This window comes from Motacilla alba, chromosome 27, assembly GCF_015832195.1.
Source record: "Motacilla alba alba isolate MOTALB_02 chromosome 27, Motacilla_alba_V1.0_pri, whole genome shotgun sequence".
Lineage (NCBI taxonomy): Eukaryota > Metazoa > Chordata > Aves > Passeriformes > Motacillidae > Motacilla > Motacilla alba.
Window position 1 is genome coordinate 5,014,227 of NC_052042.1, and position 17,563 is coordinate 5,031,789.

The 17,563-nt window shown below is 54.9% G+C and overlaps 1 protein-coding gene across 1 annotated transcript; it reads left to right on the forward strand.

Annotated features, from left to right (window-relative positions):
* Nucleotides 1-7,463: 7,463 nt before the first annotated feature.
* LOC119712300 (elongin BC and polycomb repressive complex 2 associated protein) lies at nucleotides 7,464-10,652 on the forward strand. The gene is made up of 2 exons (XM_038163330.1): nucleotides 7,464-7,893; nucleotides 8,218-10,652. The coding sequence occupies exon 2, from the start codon at nucleotides 8,538-8,540 to the stop codon at nucleotides 10,509-10,511; it is 1,974 nt and encodes a 657-aa protein (XP_038019258.1). The 5' UTR covers nucleotides 7,464-7,893; nucleotides 8,218-8,537; the 3' UTR covers nucleotides 10,512-10,652.
* The last annotated feature ends 6,911 nt before the right edge of the window (nucleotides 10,653-17,563 follow it).

Sequence of the window (17,563 nt, forward strand, 5' to 3'; positions counted from 1 at the left end):
TCATATCTCCAAAATTCCTGCCACTCCTTGCTCCTATTCCCAAAACCCTCCTGGGACCCTGGGAAAAGCCAGGACATTTCCTGGCAGCCCCCTGAATCTGTGGTGTCACCCCCCAGCCCCGCCCCTGCGAATCTCTGGGGTGCCCCGGAGGTGGCAGCGCCCTGGTGGCAGTGCCCCGGTGGTGGCAGTGCCCTGATAGTGGCAGTGCCCCGGTGGTGGCAGTGCCCTGATAGTGGCAGTGCCCTGGTGGTGGCAGTGTCCCGGTGGTGGCAGTGTCCCGGTGGTGGCAGCGCCCTGGTGGTGGCAGCTCCCTGGTGGCAGTGCCCTGGTGGCAGTGTCCCGGTGGTGGCAGCTCCCTGGTGACAGCGCCCCGGCGGTGGCAGCGCTCCGCGGTGTCCCCTCCCTGTCCCCGCCGCTCCCTTCCCTGCGGGCATCGGGAAGAGGGAAAATCTCCATGGCAACCGGGGACAGCCGGGACAGGGACCGGGAGCCGGAGCCGCAGCTTCGGGTCCCCTGAGCCGGGCACTGCCACCCCTCGGGGGGTGACCTTGGCCGGGAATTCCCAAATTTCCCGGGAAAAAGGGGAGTTTTTACCGCTTTTAACCCCCGAGGAGGAGGCTGGGCTGGGAGCCGTCCCGGATTTCCAGGTCGTGTTCCCGGGCTGGGATGAAGGGGGAGGAATTATCCTTCAGCAGCCAAAATCCGGGATTTTCATCCCAAAACGTGCTGTGGGCAAGGAATGGTTGGAGCACGATGGAGGAGGAAGAGCGTGGACAGGAAAGGGGGGAAAAGGGGAAGAGGAAAGGGGTGGAAAAGGGGTCGGGAAGGTCAAATGTCCCTTTCCACCCTGGATTTGTCACCTCTCTGTGCTCGGTGTGACACTTTGATCCCTGAATCCCCACAGGATTCCACGATCTCCTCAGCACGGCTCCATGGCCCCTCCAGGGGTGGGCCCAAGGGTCTGGGAATGAACGGGGACAGAGCGGGGCAATAATGGGGACAGAACTGGGCACTAATGGGGACAGAGCGGGGCATTAATGGGGACAGAGCCGGGAAGGGACCCCAGCTGCTTCCCAAGGCTTTGGGATTCCTCCTGGCGGCCCTAAGAGGATTTTCCCGGGGGAAGGAGCAGCTCTGGGGGGGTGACCGAGATTTCCACGATCCCACAGGAAATCCTGCGCTGACCCCAAACTGGGGCTGGCCGCGCTGGGCTGGATCCCTCCTTTCCTCTCCTTCCCAGGATTCCCCCAGGAGCAGGCGGGAATTGGGGCATCTTCCATGGAGCAGATCCCCCCAAAACCCCTGAAACAGCCTCAGGACATTTCGGGAAAGGCCAAAAGGTTGGAAAATGCACCTGGATGGTGGCATGGGACACCCCTGTGACAGCGGGGACAGTGACAAGGACACGGCAGGGACATGGGCATGGCTTCAATGCATTGTCACCCCCCAGCCCCAGGGGTCTGGGGAGCAGAAATTCCTGGAAGATTCCTGGGCCTTCTCCAGACGCTCAGGAGGAAGAGTTTTATGGGAATGAAAGGAATTTATGGGAATTCTAGGGGAATTTTCTGGGAATAACATTTCCCTGCCGTGGGAATTGTTGGCGCACAATGAAGGAGGAAGAGGATGGACAGGAAAGGGGTCGGGAGGGTCAAATGTCCCTTCCCACCCCGGATTTGTCACCTTTTTGTGCTCCGTGTGGCACTTCGATCCCTAAATCCCCCCAGAATTCCATGGTCTCCTCGGCACGGCTCCATGGGACCCCTGGCCACTGCAGGGCTGTCCCCAGAGCGCGGGGAAGGATGTCCCCAGGAGGGACAGGGACGGGGACAGCTCGGGAATGGCGGGAGCTGGGGGCTGGAGGGGGAAGGGCGAAGGCTTCGGGGGATTTTCGGGGCCCGGCCGAGGCGGGGATGCGCAGCTGGAGCCGCGCCGGGGGGAGGGAGCTGAGTCACGGCTCACACCTCGCTGCCGGAAAAAAGGGAAAAAAAGGGGAAAAAAGGATAAAAGAGGAGGATGGAGCGCTCGGGCGGGGATGAAACGTTCCTCACCGCGGCTGAGGGCCCCGGCTGGCACCGGGACAGCGACAGAGCGGCTCGGATCCCTCCCGACCCCGGGGTCCCTCCTGGATCTTGTGGGATTGGGGTTTTTAGGGCACATTTGGGTTCCAGCTCCCACAGCCATCTCTCCACATGCCCGGAATTGTGTGGGATTGGGGTTTTTAGGGCGCGTTTGGGTTCCAGCCGCAGCCGCGAGCGGAGCAGAGCCCGCCGTGGGCTGAGGGTCCTTCCTGGAGCTCCCCAAAATTCCATCCTGGGAGGGAACCGGCTCCGGGCAGGATCTGGGAGAGCGCTGGGGACAAACCCAGGGCGCTGCTGCCTCTGCCCGCGCGGAGTCACCGAGGCGAATTCCAGCGGGGCAAAGGGGGATGAGAGGCGGGGACGGGGCTGGAAGGGAGCGGCGCGGGCGGGAGGAGCCGGGCCAGCCCCGGGAGAGCCGCGGGAGGAGCCGGGCCAGGCCCGGGAGAGCCGCGGGAGGAGCCGGGCCAGGCCCGGGAGAGCCGCGGGAGGAGCCGGGCCAGGCCCGGGAGAGCCGCGGGAGGGAGGAGCCGGGCCAGCCCCGGGAGAGCCGCGGGAGGGAGGAGCCGGGCCAGGCCCGGGAGAGCCGCGGGAGGGAGGAGCCGGGCCAGGCCCGGGAGAGCCGCGGGAGGAGCCGGGCCAGCCCCGGGAGAGCCGCGGGAGGAGCCGGGCCAGGCCCGGGAGAGCCGCGGGAGGAGCCGGGCCAGGCCCGGGAGAGCAGAGCCGCGGCAGCGCCGGCGTCGCCATGGAGACGCGGTTTGGAGCTCCGGTGCTCCTGCCATCCTCGCTCCCCCTCGGCTGAATTCCCGGGGTTTATTCGCGGTTTTTATTCCCGGTTTTTATTCCTGGTTTTTATTCCCGGATTTTATTCCTGGATTTTATTCCCTGGTTTTATTCCTGGTTTTTATTCCCGGATTTTATTCCTGGTTTTTATTCCCGGTTTTTATTCCTGGATTTTATTCCTTGTTCGCAGCCCAAAGGGCCGATCCGAGTTTGGGGTCAGGAGCGGGGCATGGACGGGTTTGGGGTGAGAAGGGAAAGGGATCGGGATCCCCTCCGGGTCCAGCTCATTCCAAGGGGATCCAGCAGCAAATGCTGGAATTGGGAATGGGGCGGGAGAGACCCCCAGGGGCACCCCCTGCCACTTCCCTCCCTCGGGTGAAAGCATCCAGGAATCCCGAAATCCTGGAATGATTCCCTTGGAAAAGCCCCCGGTGCCACATCCTGAGATTCCCAGGGAGGAAAGGCTCCATGGAATCCCGGAACCCTGGAATGATTCCCTTGGAAAAGCCCCCGGTGCCGCATCCTGAGATTCCCAGGAATTCTCCCTCCCCGCTGCCTTCCCAGCGCCCACCAAGGGAGGAATTGTCCCTAAAACCCGGCCTGAAGCTGCTTCAAGGAAAAATTCCCCAAGTTTTTTGGGAATTCCTGGAGCAGCCGGGCTGACATTGCCACCGTGTGGGGACAGGGCGGCAGCGCCGGGGAGCAGAAAATTCCCAAACTGGGATTATTTGAGGATAAAAGAACCCCGGGATGAGGCCTGGGATGGGATCCACGGGATGGGATGGGATTTTATAGGTTTTATGTCCCTTTGGACAAGAACAGATGAGCTTTTCCACAGGATTCCCGCATTTTCCCTAAAATGAGAGGCCTTTCCATTGGATTTCAGGTTTTTCCCCAAAAGGAAGAGAAATTACCCTAAATTCCCTGGTTTCCCCCCCAAAAAGGGGACCTTTCCACAGCATTCCCATATTTTTCCCCCAAAAGCGGGACCTTTCCACAGCATTCCCATGTTTTCCCTCAGAATGAGACCCCTTTTCCCAGGATTCCCATCTTTCTGCCCCAAAAGGAGGGGCCTTTCCAGGATTTCCAGGTTTTCCCCAAAAGGAGGGATCTTCCCACAGCATTCCCGTTCCACCCCAAAGGAGAACGGGGAATTCGGGCAAGTCCGGGAATTCTGGGATGAATCTCCTGAGCATCCCCAGGCAGAGCCACTCCCGTTTTTTCATCCCCAGTCCGTCGGTTTTTGGGATCAAAACCTTTCCAAGGCTCCCCATCCCAAGGGAAGCCGCGATCCTTTTGGGGCCGAGTCTCTCCAAATGGGATTTTCCTTTTTTTATGCCCAAAAATCCCTTTTTTGGAGAAGAGCCCCCCTCCCCCCGCCGCTCCCGCTCTTCCCGAATTCCCGGGAGCTCCAGCCCGGCTCCGGGGGAGCCGCGGGGTCAGCGGGGTCTCCGCGGGTCACCGCGCAGCTGCTCCGCGCTCCATCCCCGCGAAACCCCGGGAGCTCGGCGCAATCCATTCGCCTCGGCCACCGGAAACCCTCGGGAAAACTTAAAAACACCTAAAAAAGTGGGAATTTTCCCCCACCCTTTTAGGGATTGGTAACCCCAAACTCGCTGCGGGTTCAAAATGTTCCAAGGGGGTTTTAAATTAATTTTTAAATTTATCCCAAATTTTCTGGTTTATCCCAAACTTTTCTATTTCACCCCAAACTTTTCTATTTTACCCCAAATTTTTTTTTGGGATGATTTTTTTTGCTTCCCTCAAGGAAAGGGAGTGGATAAAACCATTCCCTGCAGTGGGAATAATTCAATTGGGATGGGAATGTGTGAATACGGAAATGAATATATATTTAAAAAAATACATATAAAAATAAATAATGTACAAAAGCATGTATCTATAAAATAAATTGCATATAAATATATAAATATAAAATTTAAAATAAATAAAAATAAATTATATACAAATATATAAACTTACATATAAATATACAAACAAATATACAAATACATAAGTGCAGAAATACCCAGATGCACACACCAATAAATACCCAATTAAACGCATTAATAAACAAAAATACTGGGATATTCCAAAATTTCAATATTCAGATATTTAGATATTCAGACATTTGGATATTTGTATATCGTGATATGTCAATATTCGGATATTTAGATATTCAGATATTCAGACATTTGGATATTTGGATATTTGGATATTATGATATTTCAATATTCAGATATTCAGATATTCGGACATTTGGATATTCTGATGTTGAGATATTCCAATATTCCCATATTCAGGCATTTGGATATTCGGATATTCGGATATTCAGATATTCCAATATTCCCATATTCAGATACTGGGATATTCAGATATTTGGATATTTGACTATTTGAATATTTGAATGTTGGGATTACAGGATATTTGGATAATCCAGTACTGGGATATTCAGATATCCGGATATTCCAATAGTCAGATATTCCCATAATCAGACACTGGGATATTCAGATATTTGGAAATTCAGATATTTCAATATTGGGATATCAGGATATTTGGATAATCCAATATTCCAGTATTGGGATATTCAGATATCCGGATATTCCGATATTCAGATATTCCCACACTCAGATATTGGGATATTCCAATATTGGGATATTCAGATGTTGGGATATTCAGATATTGGGATTTTCCAGTACAGACACTTCCAGGTTTTCTGGCCCATCTAATTCCCAAAAAAATCCTCCCCAGGGATCCCTCAGTGGGGCCCTGGGACATCCCAACCTTTGGCTGTTCCCATCTCCAGCCTGAAAAAACCCCAAATGAGTAAAAAACCCCAAAATTGTAAAAAACCCCTAAAAGAGTAAAAAACCCCAGCCAAGAGCGAGCCGTGCATTGACGGCGGGAGGTGAGGGGGACACGGAGGGGACACGGGCAGGAACGCCGGGAATTCGAGATAAAACGAGTTTATTTGGGATTAAAACGAGTTTATTTGGGATAAAATTGAGTTTATTTGGGATAAAATTGAGTTTATTCGGGAAGCAGCTCCCGCCCGCGCCCGGCCCACCGCTATATAAACAGAACACATAAATTACAAATAAATAAATTCAGAGATAGAAAGCATTTCCGTGTCCCACACCGCGTCCCCAGTCACACCCCACGTGGAATCCCGGCTGGAATTTCACCCTTTTCCCAAAAAATCCCCTCCTGGCGCTGCCAGCTTTCCTGGGAAATGACGTCTCCACTCATCCCCCAGCCCCCTTCCGCTCGGGGGGCTCCGGCTGCTCCCCCAGACCCCCCCTGGGGAGTTTGGGGGGAATTCCCGGGATTTGGGGTTTGCCCAGAGCCCTGCGGGATGCCCCGGGCGGGGCAGAATTCCCGAATTTTCCTCTCCGCTCTGCTCCTCCTCCCCGCCGAGCTCAGCCCAAGGTAAAATGGCTCTGGCTCGGTGTGGAAGAGGGAATTTAACCCCAGGATTCCCAGAAAAGCTCCAGCGCCGCCGAAAATTTCGGGAATTCTTCATTTTGGTGGCCCCCAAACCCCTTTTCCCCAACAGAGAGGGATTCGGGGCTTTTTGTTGGGAAAATTCCCCTCAGGAAATTCTCTGCCGTGCGAAACCAGGGGGGGAATGGGGGGGATTGGGCTGGAAAATCGGGAATGTTTTGGTGCGGGGGAGCACCCGTGGGTGCTGGGGAAAGGGGGGATCCCACAGGGACCCCTTTGGGATCAGCGGGAGAAGCGATCAGGTGATCCCCGTGGCGGATTGGAGTAATTTCGAATTTTTTTTTGAATTTTCTTGTTTTACACGCTCGCTCAGGAATGCGCTTCCTCCTCCTCCTCTTTTCCTCCTCCTCCTCTTTTCCTCCTCCTCCTCCTCCTCCTCTGGGATCGTTGCTAATTTGGGATCTCTCGTGCTCCAACAAATCATTATCACCAAAATTCAGATTAAAATTAAAAATAAACCCCAAACAACCCCCCCAAAAAAACCCAGCAGGAGAAGAACAACCCCAACTTTCCATGCGGAGACAAAAAAGGGGCTGGGGAGGGAGCGGAGCCGCCGCTTCCCTGCCCCCAGGAAGGTTTCCCTGGGAACAGTTTCCCCAAAATTCGCCTCCTGAGCAGGAGCTCAGACCCCGCTGCAGCGGCCTCAGGTTCGGAGGGAGCCGCCACAAACAGCCCAGCGCTTCAAACTGGACATTTTTAATTCTTTTTCCCCATTTTCCCCCTTCTGCCGAGAGGAATCTGCAGCTGGGGTTGTTGTAGGGATTTTTGTTTGGGTTTCTTTTCGTTTCGGGTTTTTTTGTGGTTTTTTTTTTTTTTTTTTTTTTTTTTTTTTTGGAAAGCACCGCGGGAGAGTTGCTGAACACCGAAGGAACCTTGGGATTTAAAGTTGGAAATAAAGTTTAGCAGCTCCAAGGCGTGCGAGAAAATTCCCTTTTTACCCCCTCTATTATTTCTCTCTTTTTAAAAATTTTCTTTTCCCCTCCCTATTTTTTTTTTCTTCTTTTTTCCCTTTTTTTTTGGGGGGGGGGGTACTTTCCCAATTTTTTATTTTCTTTTTTTTTTCTTTTAATTTTTTTCTTTTCCTTTTTTCTTTCTTTTATTTTCCTTTTTTATTTCCATTTTCCCCTTTTTTCCCTTGTAACAAAGAATTCGAACAAAAAAAGGACAAGAAGTGAATAAAGACGATGTGCGAGTAAAACAAAAAAGGGAAAAAAAGAAGAATACAACTCTCTCCTAACTCTCTTTTTCTCCACCGCTGTTACTGTGGACGCCAGCTAATAAATACAATTAATTAGCAATTAATTAAAAAGCTGCAGGATGAATTGTGGCCGAGGCGATGACTTCGAACAAGCCGCCTAGAAGGAACATTTTTCACGCTTTATTAGAAATATTCCTCCACACACCCATCCCAGAGGAATCCACATTTGGGAAGGCGCAGCGACCTCTTCAACCAACCCAAAAAACCGGCGAAAAATCCATTTAAACCGCGGAAACAAAGCGGAGGCGCCCGCGCTGCCGCCGCCTCGGAACCTCGGTGATTCGGGGTTTTATTTGGGGTTTTTCGGAGGGGGGGGAAAGCGGCGCGGGGGGGCCCCATTGTGCGCGCGGGCTTTGGGGAGGGGGCGCGGGGGAAATTCGGGGTTTGGGGACTCCCGATGCGGCCGGGGGCGTTCCCGGGGGGTCCCCGGAGGGAATGCGGGGCCCCCCGCGCCCCCCGAGCTTTGTCCGCTCGGTGATTTACACCGATCCCCCCAAAAAAGGGATTATTCGGGAGGCGGAGGTGGGTGCGGGGCCGGCCCGGGCGATGAGAGATGTTTGACTTCTTGATTTTTCTCTCTTTTTTTTCCTGGCCGGGGAGGGGGCAGACGAGGAGCCGAGCCCCGGAGCAGGAATTGGGTGTTCGGGAGCTGCTGCCAAGCCTCGGCCGGAGCGTTTGAAAGCGACATCGGCTTTTTGGGGGATTTTTTTTTGTTGTTGTTTTTTCCCCCCTCTTTTCCATGTTTTTTTTTCACCTCCCCTCCCCCTCCGGCCCCTCTCCGGAGGGATGTGTGTGATCAGCGAGTGGAAACACAAATGTCCTGATTTTCCAGATTTTTCCTGCCCCTCTTTGAAAGGGACAAAGTAAAAAAAAAAACAACAAACCAAACCAAACCCAACCAAAAAGCAAACCTCGCCGAAATGTTCCTGACCTGCGAGGGGACCTTGGGGGTCGTTCCGGCCGCCGTGGACTACGCCGTGCAAGCCCGGCCGGGCCCTTTCCACGCCGGCTACCAACAGATCGAGGGCATCAACTTGGGCTACTTACAGATCAACGGCACGCAGATGTTCGCGCTGGCCCAGGTGCTCAGCGACCTGTTCAAGGACATCCCCAGGACCACCATCAGCAAGAAGATGGAGACCTTAAAAATCAAGAGCCGCCGCTGCGACCTGGCCGAGCTGCGGACCCTCAAGGCCATCAACTCGGTGCCCACGCGCGCCGTGAAGTGCTCGCTCATCTCCAAGGCGGACCTGGAGGCTCTCTGCACCTCCTGCAAGAGCCTCCGCCGGAGGAAGAGGAGGAGGAAGAGCAGGAGAAGGGAGCAGCTGCTGCTGCCGGGCCCCGGGGAGTTCCTCCCCTGCCCGCGGCCCCCGCCCTGCAGAGCCGGCGGCTGCTGCGGTGCCCCCGGCCGGGCCGTGCCGCCCCCCGGCCCGCAGCCGCTCCAGCCCGCCCGGGGGGGGCTCTTTGCGGGCGTCCTGGCCGGCTCCCCCCGGGACCTGGCGCTGCTGCACCCCGCGGCCGCGCAGCCCTGCGCGCTCCCGGCCGCGCTCGGCGCCGCGGGCCGGCACCGGCGGGGCCCGGGCTGGCCCCGGGGGCTCCTCCCGCCCGCAGCGGGGCCCGCGGCCGCCAGGAAGGGCCGGTGCCGCGGCTTCCCCGCCTCCAAGCGCCAGGGAACGTCCGCCGGCTACTCCAGCGACTCGGACTCCAGCCTGGACCTCGCCGCGTCCAGCCCCGCCACCTCCAGCGACTCCTCGGAGGAGGAGGAAGAGGAGGAGGAGGAGGAGGAGGAGGAAGGGGACAGCTCGTGCAGCAGCGAGGAGGGCAGCTCCTCGGAGTCGGAGAGCAGCTCGCTGTGCAGCGGGGACTCGGTGCAGAGCACGCGGTACCGGCAGGCGGCCCTGCCCCGCTTCCAGCCCCCCCGGGAGCCGCTCGGGGAGGAGCCCCCCCCGAGCAAAGCGCCGCGCCCCGACCCCGAGCTGCTCTTCCTCTCGCAGCACCTCTGGGCCCGCACCCTGCGAGCGTCAACTTCGGAAAGTTTGAGCGCGGCCGCAGCGCCGGGGGCTCAGCCGGGGCTGTACGCGAGGCACGAGGCCTCCCCTGCCTCCTCCTCCTCCTCCTCCTCCTCCTCCTCCTCCTCCTCCTCCTCCTCCTCGCCCCCTCCCTCCCCGAGCCGCAGCACCCCCGGGGGGGCCCCGCCGCAAAAGGAGCGCGGCTTCGGGGACGCCGGCGGGAAGGATTTGCACAAAGATGCCTCGAACAAAAGCTCCTCGTCAGAGCGGCCCGGCGGAGCCTCCCCGGGGCCGGCGCCTTCTCCCGAGCCGGCCCCGGAGCTGCGGGCGAGCCCCGCCGCCCCCGGCGAGCCCCGGCCGGAGCATTTCGACCGCTTGATCCGCCAGTCCAAGCTGTGGTGCTACGCCAAGGGGTTCAACGTGGACGGGAAAGGTTTGCGGCACGGCCGGGGGGGCCCGGAGCCCTGGCGGGGAGCGGAGCTGCGCTTCCAGCCCCGCGGAGCGACCGAGAGCCCCGCGGCGCTGCGGGGCCGCCAGGACGGCAGCGCCAAACGGCGGCGCCTGGCCAGGGTCACCGAGAGGCAGCGCGGCCCCGCCAAAGCCAGGCCGCCCAAAGCCCCCCGGAGGAATTCCAGGAAGGGAAACGCTCCCTGCAAAGCCGGCCCGCTTCGGAATTCCTTCAGCCTGATGGGCAACTTCCCCTGCACGCCCTCGCTGGTGGTGGGCGAGGACGGGGACCTGTGCCCGGCCTCGTCGCTGGGCGGCAAGAACTCCTGGGCGCTGTCCAAGACGCACCCGCTGTGGCGGTGGCACCTGGGGGGCAGCGCCATCCCCGTGCCCCCCAGCCTCAAATTCCGCGGCTGCGGCGGCCCGGAGGAGCCCTGAGGAGCGCGGGAGGCGCCTGGGAGCGGAGCGGGGTCGCCGCAGCCCCGCGTGGGGAACGGGCTGCCCGGAGCCGCGCGGGGACCGGGGCCGGTGTGGGGCTGATTTGGGGCCGATTTGGGGCCGATTTGGAGCTGTTTTGGGGCTGATTTGGGGCCTATTTGGAGCTGATTTGGGGCGGATTTGGGTCCGACTTGGGGCTCATTCGGGGATGATTTTTGCCTGATTTCGGGTTTGGGGCTCATTTGGGGCTGATCGGAGCCGATTTGGGGCCGCGCGTGCTGCGGGATGTTTGGAGGAGTTTTAGGGTGAGGTTGAAGCCATGGAACCCAAATAATTCCCCAAAAACTGCGTGCGCTGCTGGAAGGGAGGGGGTGATTCCCAGGAAAGGGATTTAGGGATGTAGCGGCTACTGGGAGAACTGGGAACGAGCTGGGCAAACTGGGAATGAACCGGGCAAACTGGGAACGAGCTGGGAAGGAGCTCCTGCCGCCCTGACCTCCCGACCCTGCTCGAAAAAAAAAAACCCACCAAACCCACACCTCATTTCTCCTTTTTCCTCCATAAAAAATGGATTAAAACAATAAAAATCCCGCGCAGCAAAGGGGAGAATCCCGTTCCTTTCCGGGCCGAGTGGATCCCGGGGAAAATCTGGGAAATCCGGGAAATCCCGGTGTTCCAGCGGGGTTTTCCTGGTGGAGAAACTCCAGCTGTTTAAAAAATCGGGAATTTTGGGAGGTCGGGAGGAAAGGAAGCGGCTTGAGGCTGCTCCATGGAAATCTAAAGGATGTTTTTTAAAAGTGGTGGAAAAGGGAAAAAAAGGAGGAATTTGTGGGACAATCATCCCTGGACGGGTTTGGATCCCGGGAAAAAAAGCGGGAAAGTCGGGAGTGGAGGATTTGATCCCGGCCGGAATTTGCCTCCCTCCCCTGCTTGAACTTTTCCAAACCTTTGGAAATTCCCGATGGGATTTCCATCCCATCAAAGCCGCCGAATCTCTGCTTTGGGAACTTAAAAAAAAAATATCAAAGCTATTTTGGGGTTCTTTGGGGTTTTTTCTCGGGCTCTTTTTTTTTTTTTTTTTTTTTTTTTAGGAGAAAAGAGTTCCCGGCACTCCTCGGGAATCCCGCTTGGAAAATCCTGAATTTTCCCTGCAAAATTTAGGCCCGAAAACAAAACAAAACCAAAAACAAACAAAAAAAAACCCCCAAAAAATTAAAACTTAAAAATGCTGGGAGGGAAAAAGGAAGAATTGACAGGGAAATCCTCACACACGGCCTGCTGGATTTATTCCGATTTTTAATCCCATTCCTAAATTCCATCGGCGCCTTAAAAAGTAAGGAAAATAAGGGGAAAGGGGAGGAAAAAGGGATTTCAAAGGCCGGGGATGTTTGGGGTCTGCTGGGCGCCGTTTTCCCTGGAAGTGCCGAATTGCTCGGGGTTTGTTTATTTTCGGTTTGGTTTTTAGCGGATTTTTGGGGTTAAATCGCTTTTTTTGTTGTTGTTGATTTCGCCCCCTCCCGCTGAGCAGAGCAGCGGGAAATTCCCTCGGCAAAATATTGGGATTTTCGAGCAGTTGTTCCCAAAAAAGCTCCCTCAAACAACCCCAAAACGCGGCGAGAAAAGCGGATTTTAGGGGAGGTTTTCCATGGAATTCCCATGGAATTCCGGGCGGGGTGGAAAACGCATTTTCTATTTTAAAAAATTGAATTTTAAATAATTTGCAGGTGGGGTTGGAAAAAAAAAATCCCGGGATGCACGCTGGGAATTAATATTTATATTTATAATCCTATATAAAAGCATAGAAATATATATTAAATCATAGAAATATATTAAAAATCCTATATGAGTATAAATATAAACATATAAATATAAATATTTAAATCCAGCAACCTCCAGACCCCACAGCTCCCCCCAAAAAACTCAGGAATATTTTCCAAGGGATGAGATCACCTCGGGAATTGTGGGGGCAGTGGCCCAGATTTTTATCCCGGTGTAAATACGGCTGAAAATTCACTTTTCCTATTAAAAATTCACATTTTGGGCAGAGATTTTGTTCATTTCTCCGCTCGTGCGTGGGGTTGGGGTGTAAATAATTGTGGATATTTGTGAATATTTGTAAATATTCTGTAAATCTCAATAAATTCTCTGTAAATGTTCTGTAAATATTTGGGGACATCGGGAAAAAAAATTCAAAATACCTCAAAATTGTCATTAAAAAGGAGCCTGGAGCGGCAGAACTGCCCAAAATTTAAATCATTAAAATAAGAATTGTCATCCTGATGTTAATTACGATAATTCTCGCTTTGGGTTTGAGGTGTTTGAGGAAATTCAAGCTACCAAAGAATAATAAAAAAAAACTTTAAATAAGAAATAGAGTGAGGGGGGTGGAGCTGCAGCGGAATTAAACTGAATAAAAGAAATGCAAATTAAAAAAATAAAAGTAAAGACAAATCCTGGGCTGGAATCGCTTGGTCTGGGGTGAAAATCAGCAAATCTGGGGTGGTTTGGAGTGAAATTTCAATTCCAGGGGGCCCAAAGGGAGGGGATTCCCTTAAGGGGGGGAAAGGAGCAAAAAATTGGAATTTTTGGGTCATAAAATCCATTCTTGTGTTCATTTTTGGTTGGGGTGGGAGGAAAGCGAAACAAAGATGGGAAAAATAATGGAAAATCCCAACTTTGCTCCTCTGGAGTGGAAATTCCCATTCCTTTGGGGTAAAGACCTCATTCCTTTGCATTACAAATTCCCATTCCTTTGGGGTAAAATTCCCCTGTTTGAGTTTAAAATTCCCATTGCTCTGGGTTAAAAATTCCTGATTTTTAAATTAAAAATTCCCCTTTTTTGAGCGCATTCCCAGCTCCAGCCCGGGGTGCCGGCAGGGATCGGGATGAGCTGGAGAGTGGGAATATGGGGTGAGCTGGGAATGGTGATCCCAAAACGATGAGCTGGGAATGGTGATCCCAAAGGGATGAGCTCCAGGAATGATGATCCCAAAACGATGAGCTGGTAATGGTGATCCCAAAGGGATGAGCTCCAGGAATGATGATCCCAAAACGATGAGCTGGTAATGGTGATCCCAATGGGATGAACTGCAGGATCCCATTGGGGTGAGCTCCAGGATGGGAATCCCAATGGGATGCAGCTGGGAATAGGAATCTGGGAAGAGCTGCGGGATTGATGATCCCAAAGGGATGAGCTGCAGGATCCCATTGGGATGAGCTGCAGGATCCCAAAGGGATGAGCTGTAGGATGGGGATTTTCCTGGGATGAGCTGTAGGACTGGGATCCCGCTGGGATGAGCTGAAGGATCCCGCTGGGATGAGCTGTAGGATCAGGATCCCGCTGGGATGAGCTGTAGGATCAGGATCCCGCTGGGATGAGCTGTAGGATCCGGGGGCCGCTCTCCGGTGCCCCGGGGCCGCCGGGCTGAGGGCACCACGAGCCGCTGGCGCCCTCCGCAGGCTCCCTCCCTGCCCTGCCCGGCCGCGGTTTTGGGGGGAAAAGGGCATTTTTGGTCTTTTCCCAGCAGAGGTCCCCGGCTGCCTGCCCAACCCTCCGGCCCCTGGGGCTGGAACGGAATTCCCGGGGGGGGGGTTCTGCTCCTAATTCCCGATAAATTCGAATTTTCCCCATAAATTTATTCCCGAGAAAAAGAGGAAGGCGGCTGGGAAACCGCTCCTGGGTTTTGTTGCGAGTCCAAGGCCAGGTGAGTTTCCTGGCATATCCCGAAGGTGTCACGATGCAGATTTTGGGATTTGCAGGTGCAATCCCAAACAGGAATATTCCCAGGAATTATTGCTCTTCACTCATTCCCTGCAGGTGTAATCCCATCAATAAATATTCCCAGTATTTCAGGATAATTTCTCTCTACTCCTTTCCTGCAGGTGCAGCCCCATATGTAAACATTCCCTGTCCCGGGATTCGGGGATTCGCCACTCCACATCTTTTATTTGGGAAGGAAATGAAAGAAAACAATTTTTTTTTTTTTTTAATTTTAAAATTTGTAGAAGACGCCTGAAGTGACCGAGGGGGTGGAACCCCCGCAGGGGAAGCGCGCCCTCCCCGACACGGCAGCTCGGCAGCAGAAAAGGAGAAAACGCCCCAAAAACCCCAAATCCATCCCGGCAGAGCGGACCCTTGGCAAATCCCTCCAAGCCGAGCTTTGGCGCCGCCAGTCTCGGTTTCGGTTTCGGGTCCCGTCGCTCTTTTGGTGTCGCCGCTGTCACCGAGGCAGGGCGGAGCGGAGGAAGGCGAGAGCGGGCAGGGTTTGTCTAAATTAGGAAATCGCCCCAAAATCTGCAGAGCAGAGCCACAGCCGCTCCCCACCCTGCTCAGGCTTTAATTTATCCTCTAATTAAATTAATGTGAAGCTTAATTAGAGCTGGTTTCAGCACCCCTGGGGAATCTGGCTCTGGGGTGTCCATGGAGCTTCTCCTTGCCAGGTTGGAGAATCCCAAATCTCCAGCCTGGCCCGAGAGAGGAGGGACAGAATCCATGGAGGGATGGAGGGATGGAGGGATGGAATCCATGGATGGAGGAATGGATGGATGGATGGATGGATGGATGGATGGATGATGGATGATGGATGATGGATGGATGGACAGATGGATGATGGATGATGGATGATGGACGGATGGATGGAGGGATGGATGGATGGAATCCATGGATGGAGGAATGGATGGATGATGGATGATGGATGGATGGATGGATGGATGGATGGATGGATGGATGGATGGATGGAAGGATGGATGGATGGATGGAGGGAGGGATGGATGGATGATGGATGGATGGATGGATGGATGGATGGAGGGAGGGATGGATGATGGATGGATGATGGATGATGGATGGATGGAGGGATGGATGGATGGAAGGATGGATGGATGGATGGAAGGATGGATGGATAGAGGGATGGATGGATGGATGGATGGAGGGATGGATGGATGGATGATGGATGATGGATGGATAGAGGGATGGATGGATGGATGATGGATGGATGGATGGATGGATGGATGGATGGATGGATGGAAGGATGGATGGATGGAGGGAGGGATGGATGGATGATGGATGGATGGATGGATGGAGGGATGGATGGATGATGGATGGATGATGGATGATGGATGGATGGAGGGATGGATGGATGATGGATGATGGATGGATAGAGGGATGGATGGATGATGGATGATGGATGGATAGAGGGATGGATGGATGATGGATGGATGATGGATGGATAGAGGGATGGATGGAGGGACAGGTGAGGATCCAGACGTGCCCCTGGGCCTCCACTGTCCAGGGCCGCTCCCCCTCTCCTCTGTCCCATCTCCCCCCTCTGCCCTCTCCCTCCCTGCCTCTCCCTCTCCCCTCTCCCCGCGCTCCCCCCGCGTTTCCTGCGCCCCCGCAGTCCCGGGCCGGATGCGGCTCCGAGCCCGAGGGGCCGCGGGCGCTTCCTGCCCGCGCTGCGGAGCTCGCCCGCCCCGGGCCCCACCGGGGACAGGGTGCTGGGGACAGGGTGCTGGGGACAGGGTGCTGGGCAGCGGGACTGGACACTGGGCACTGGGCAGGGGACAGACATCAGGCCCTGGAATTTAAATGGAATTTAAATGGAATCTATTGGAATTTAAACTCCGTTAAACAGGAATTTATTCCTTTCAAAGTTCAAGTCCACGGACCAGGGGTGGGAGGAAATCCCGAATCTGATCCCGGGACAATCCCAAATCTCCCGGATACAAAAGCCAGAATTCCTTAAATACAAAAGATAAAAGGAAAAGGGGCAAAAAAGGGGGAAAAGGGGGGAAAAAGGTGGTGGTGGGGGGGAATCCTTGGAAAAAAGGGAGTTGAGGCTGAGTGAATTCCCGCCCCTGCAGGGATTTTCAGGGATTGGGATAAAGGGGAAATCATGGATGGAATGCTTGAGGGATGGTCAAAAAGGGTCAGAAAATCAGAATTTTGGGGCTTGTGTTGAAAGATATCCCAGGATGGGGCAGGCTGAGATTCCAAAGGTTTTTGGGATGAGGAAAAGGAGGCTCAGGATATTGGGATCTCACTCATTGCCAGCAGGTGTAATCCCATCCATAAATATTCCCAGTATTTCAGGATAATTTCTCTCTACTCCTTTCCTGCAGGTGCAACCCCATGAATAAATATTCCCATAAATATTTCAGGATCACTTCTCTTCACTGGTTTCCGACAGCTGCAATCCCATAAATATTCCAAATATTTCAGGGTAATTCCCCTTCACTCATTCCCTGCAGACGCAATCCCAAAAATAAATATTCCCGATATTCCAGGATCATTTCCCTGTTTTCCCGCTGATTCCCACCGCTCCTCCTGCCGCGCACAAACCCCCAGGGGAGGAAGGAACATTTTTCCTCCTTCCCAAGGCGCCAACGGGTTAAATCCCTTTTCCAGAGGAGTCTCGGGCCAGGACAGCCGGTGGCGCTGGCGGAGCCGGGATCCGGGAATCTCGGGATAATGGGATTTACGGAGCGCTGCCGGCTCATCCCTGCGGAGCGCTCCGTGGGGAACGCACCCACAGCGCGATGCCAGCCGGGCACGGGAGGCTGGAGGGGGGAAAAACCCCAAAACCCTCATCCCAAAGCGTTGGGGAATTGTTAAAAAAAAAAAAACCCAAAAAATCCAAAACATCACCGCGCGCAAACCCGCCCGCCCGGCTGCGCCGAGATCCGTGAACCGCAAATTTTACCGGAGCGTGCGGGCGGCGCCGCCATGATTGTACCGGGGGGGGGGGACGGGGACACGGGGACAAACCGGGGGGGCTGGGACAAACCGGGGGGACGGGGACAAACCGGGGGGACTGGGATAAAGGGGGGGACGGGGATAAAGGGGGGGACAGAAAGGGGGGGACCTGCGTGTCGCGGGGCCACATCCGCCACCCCCCGCTGTCCCCGCGCTGTCCCCGCGCTGTCCCCGGTCCCTTCATCAGCGTCTCGCCCCGCCCGCTTGTGGCTTCTCGCTGTCGCCGCTGTCCCCCCCGGCGGTCCCCCCGGGAGAGGCGGGGAGGGGGCAGCACGGAGGAGGAGGAGGAGGAGGAGGAGGA

Bases quoted from the DNA above. Each gene is read 5' to 3' on its own strand.
- LOC119712300 (XM_038163330.1), top strand. From the start codon at position 8,538: ATGTTCCTGACCTGCGAGGGGACCTTGGGGGTCGTTCCGGCCGCCGTG.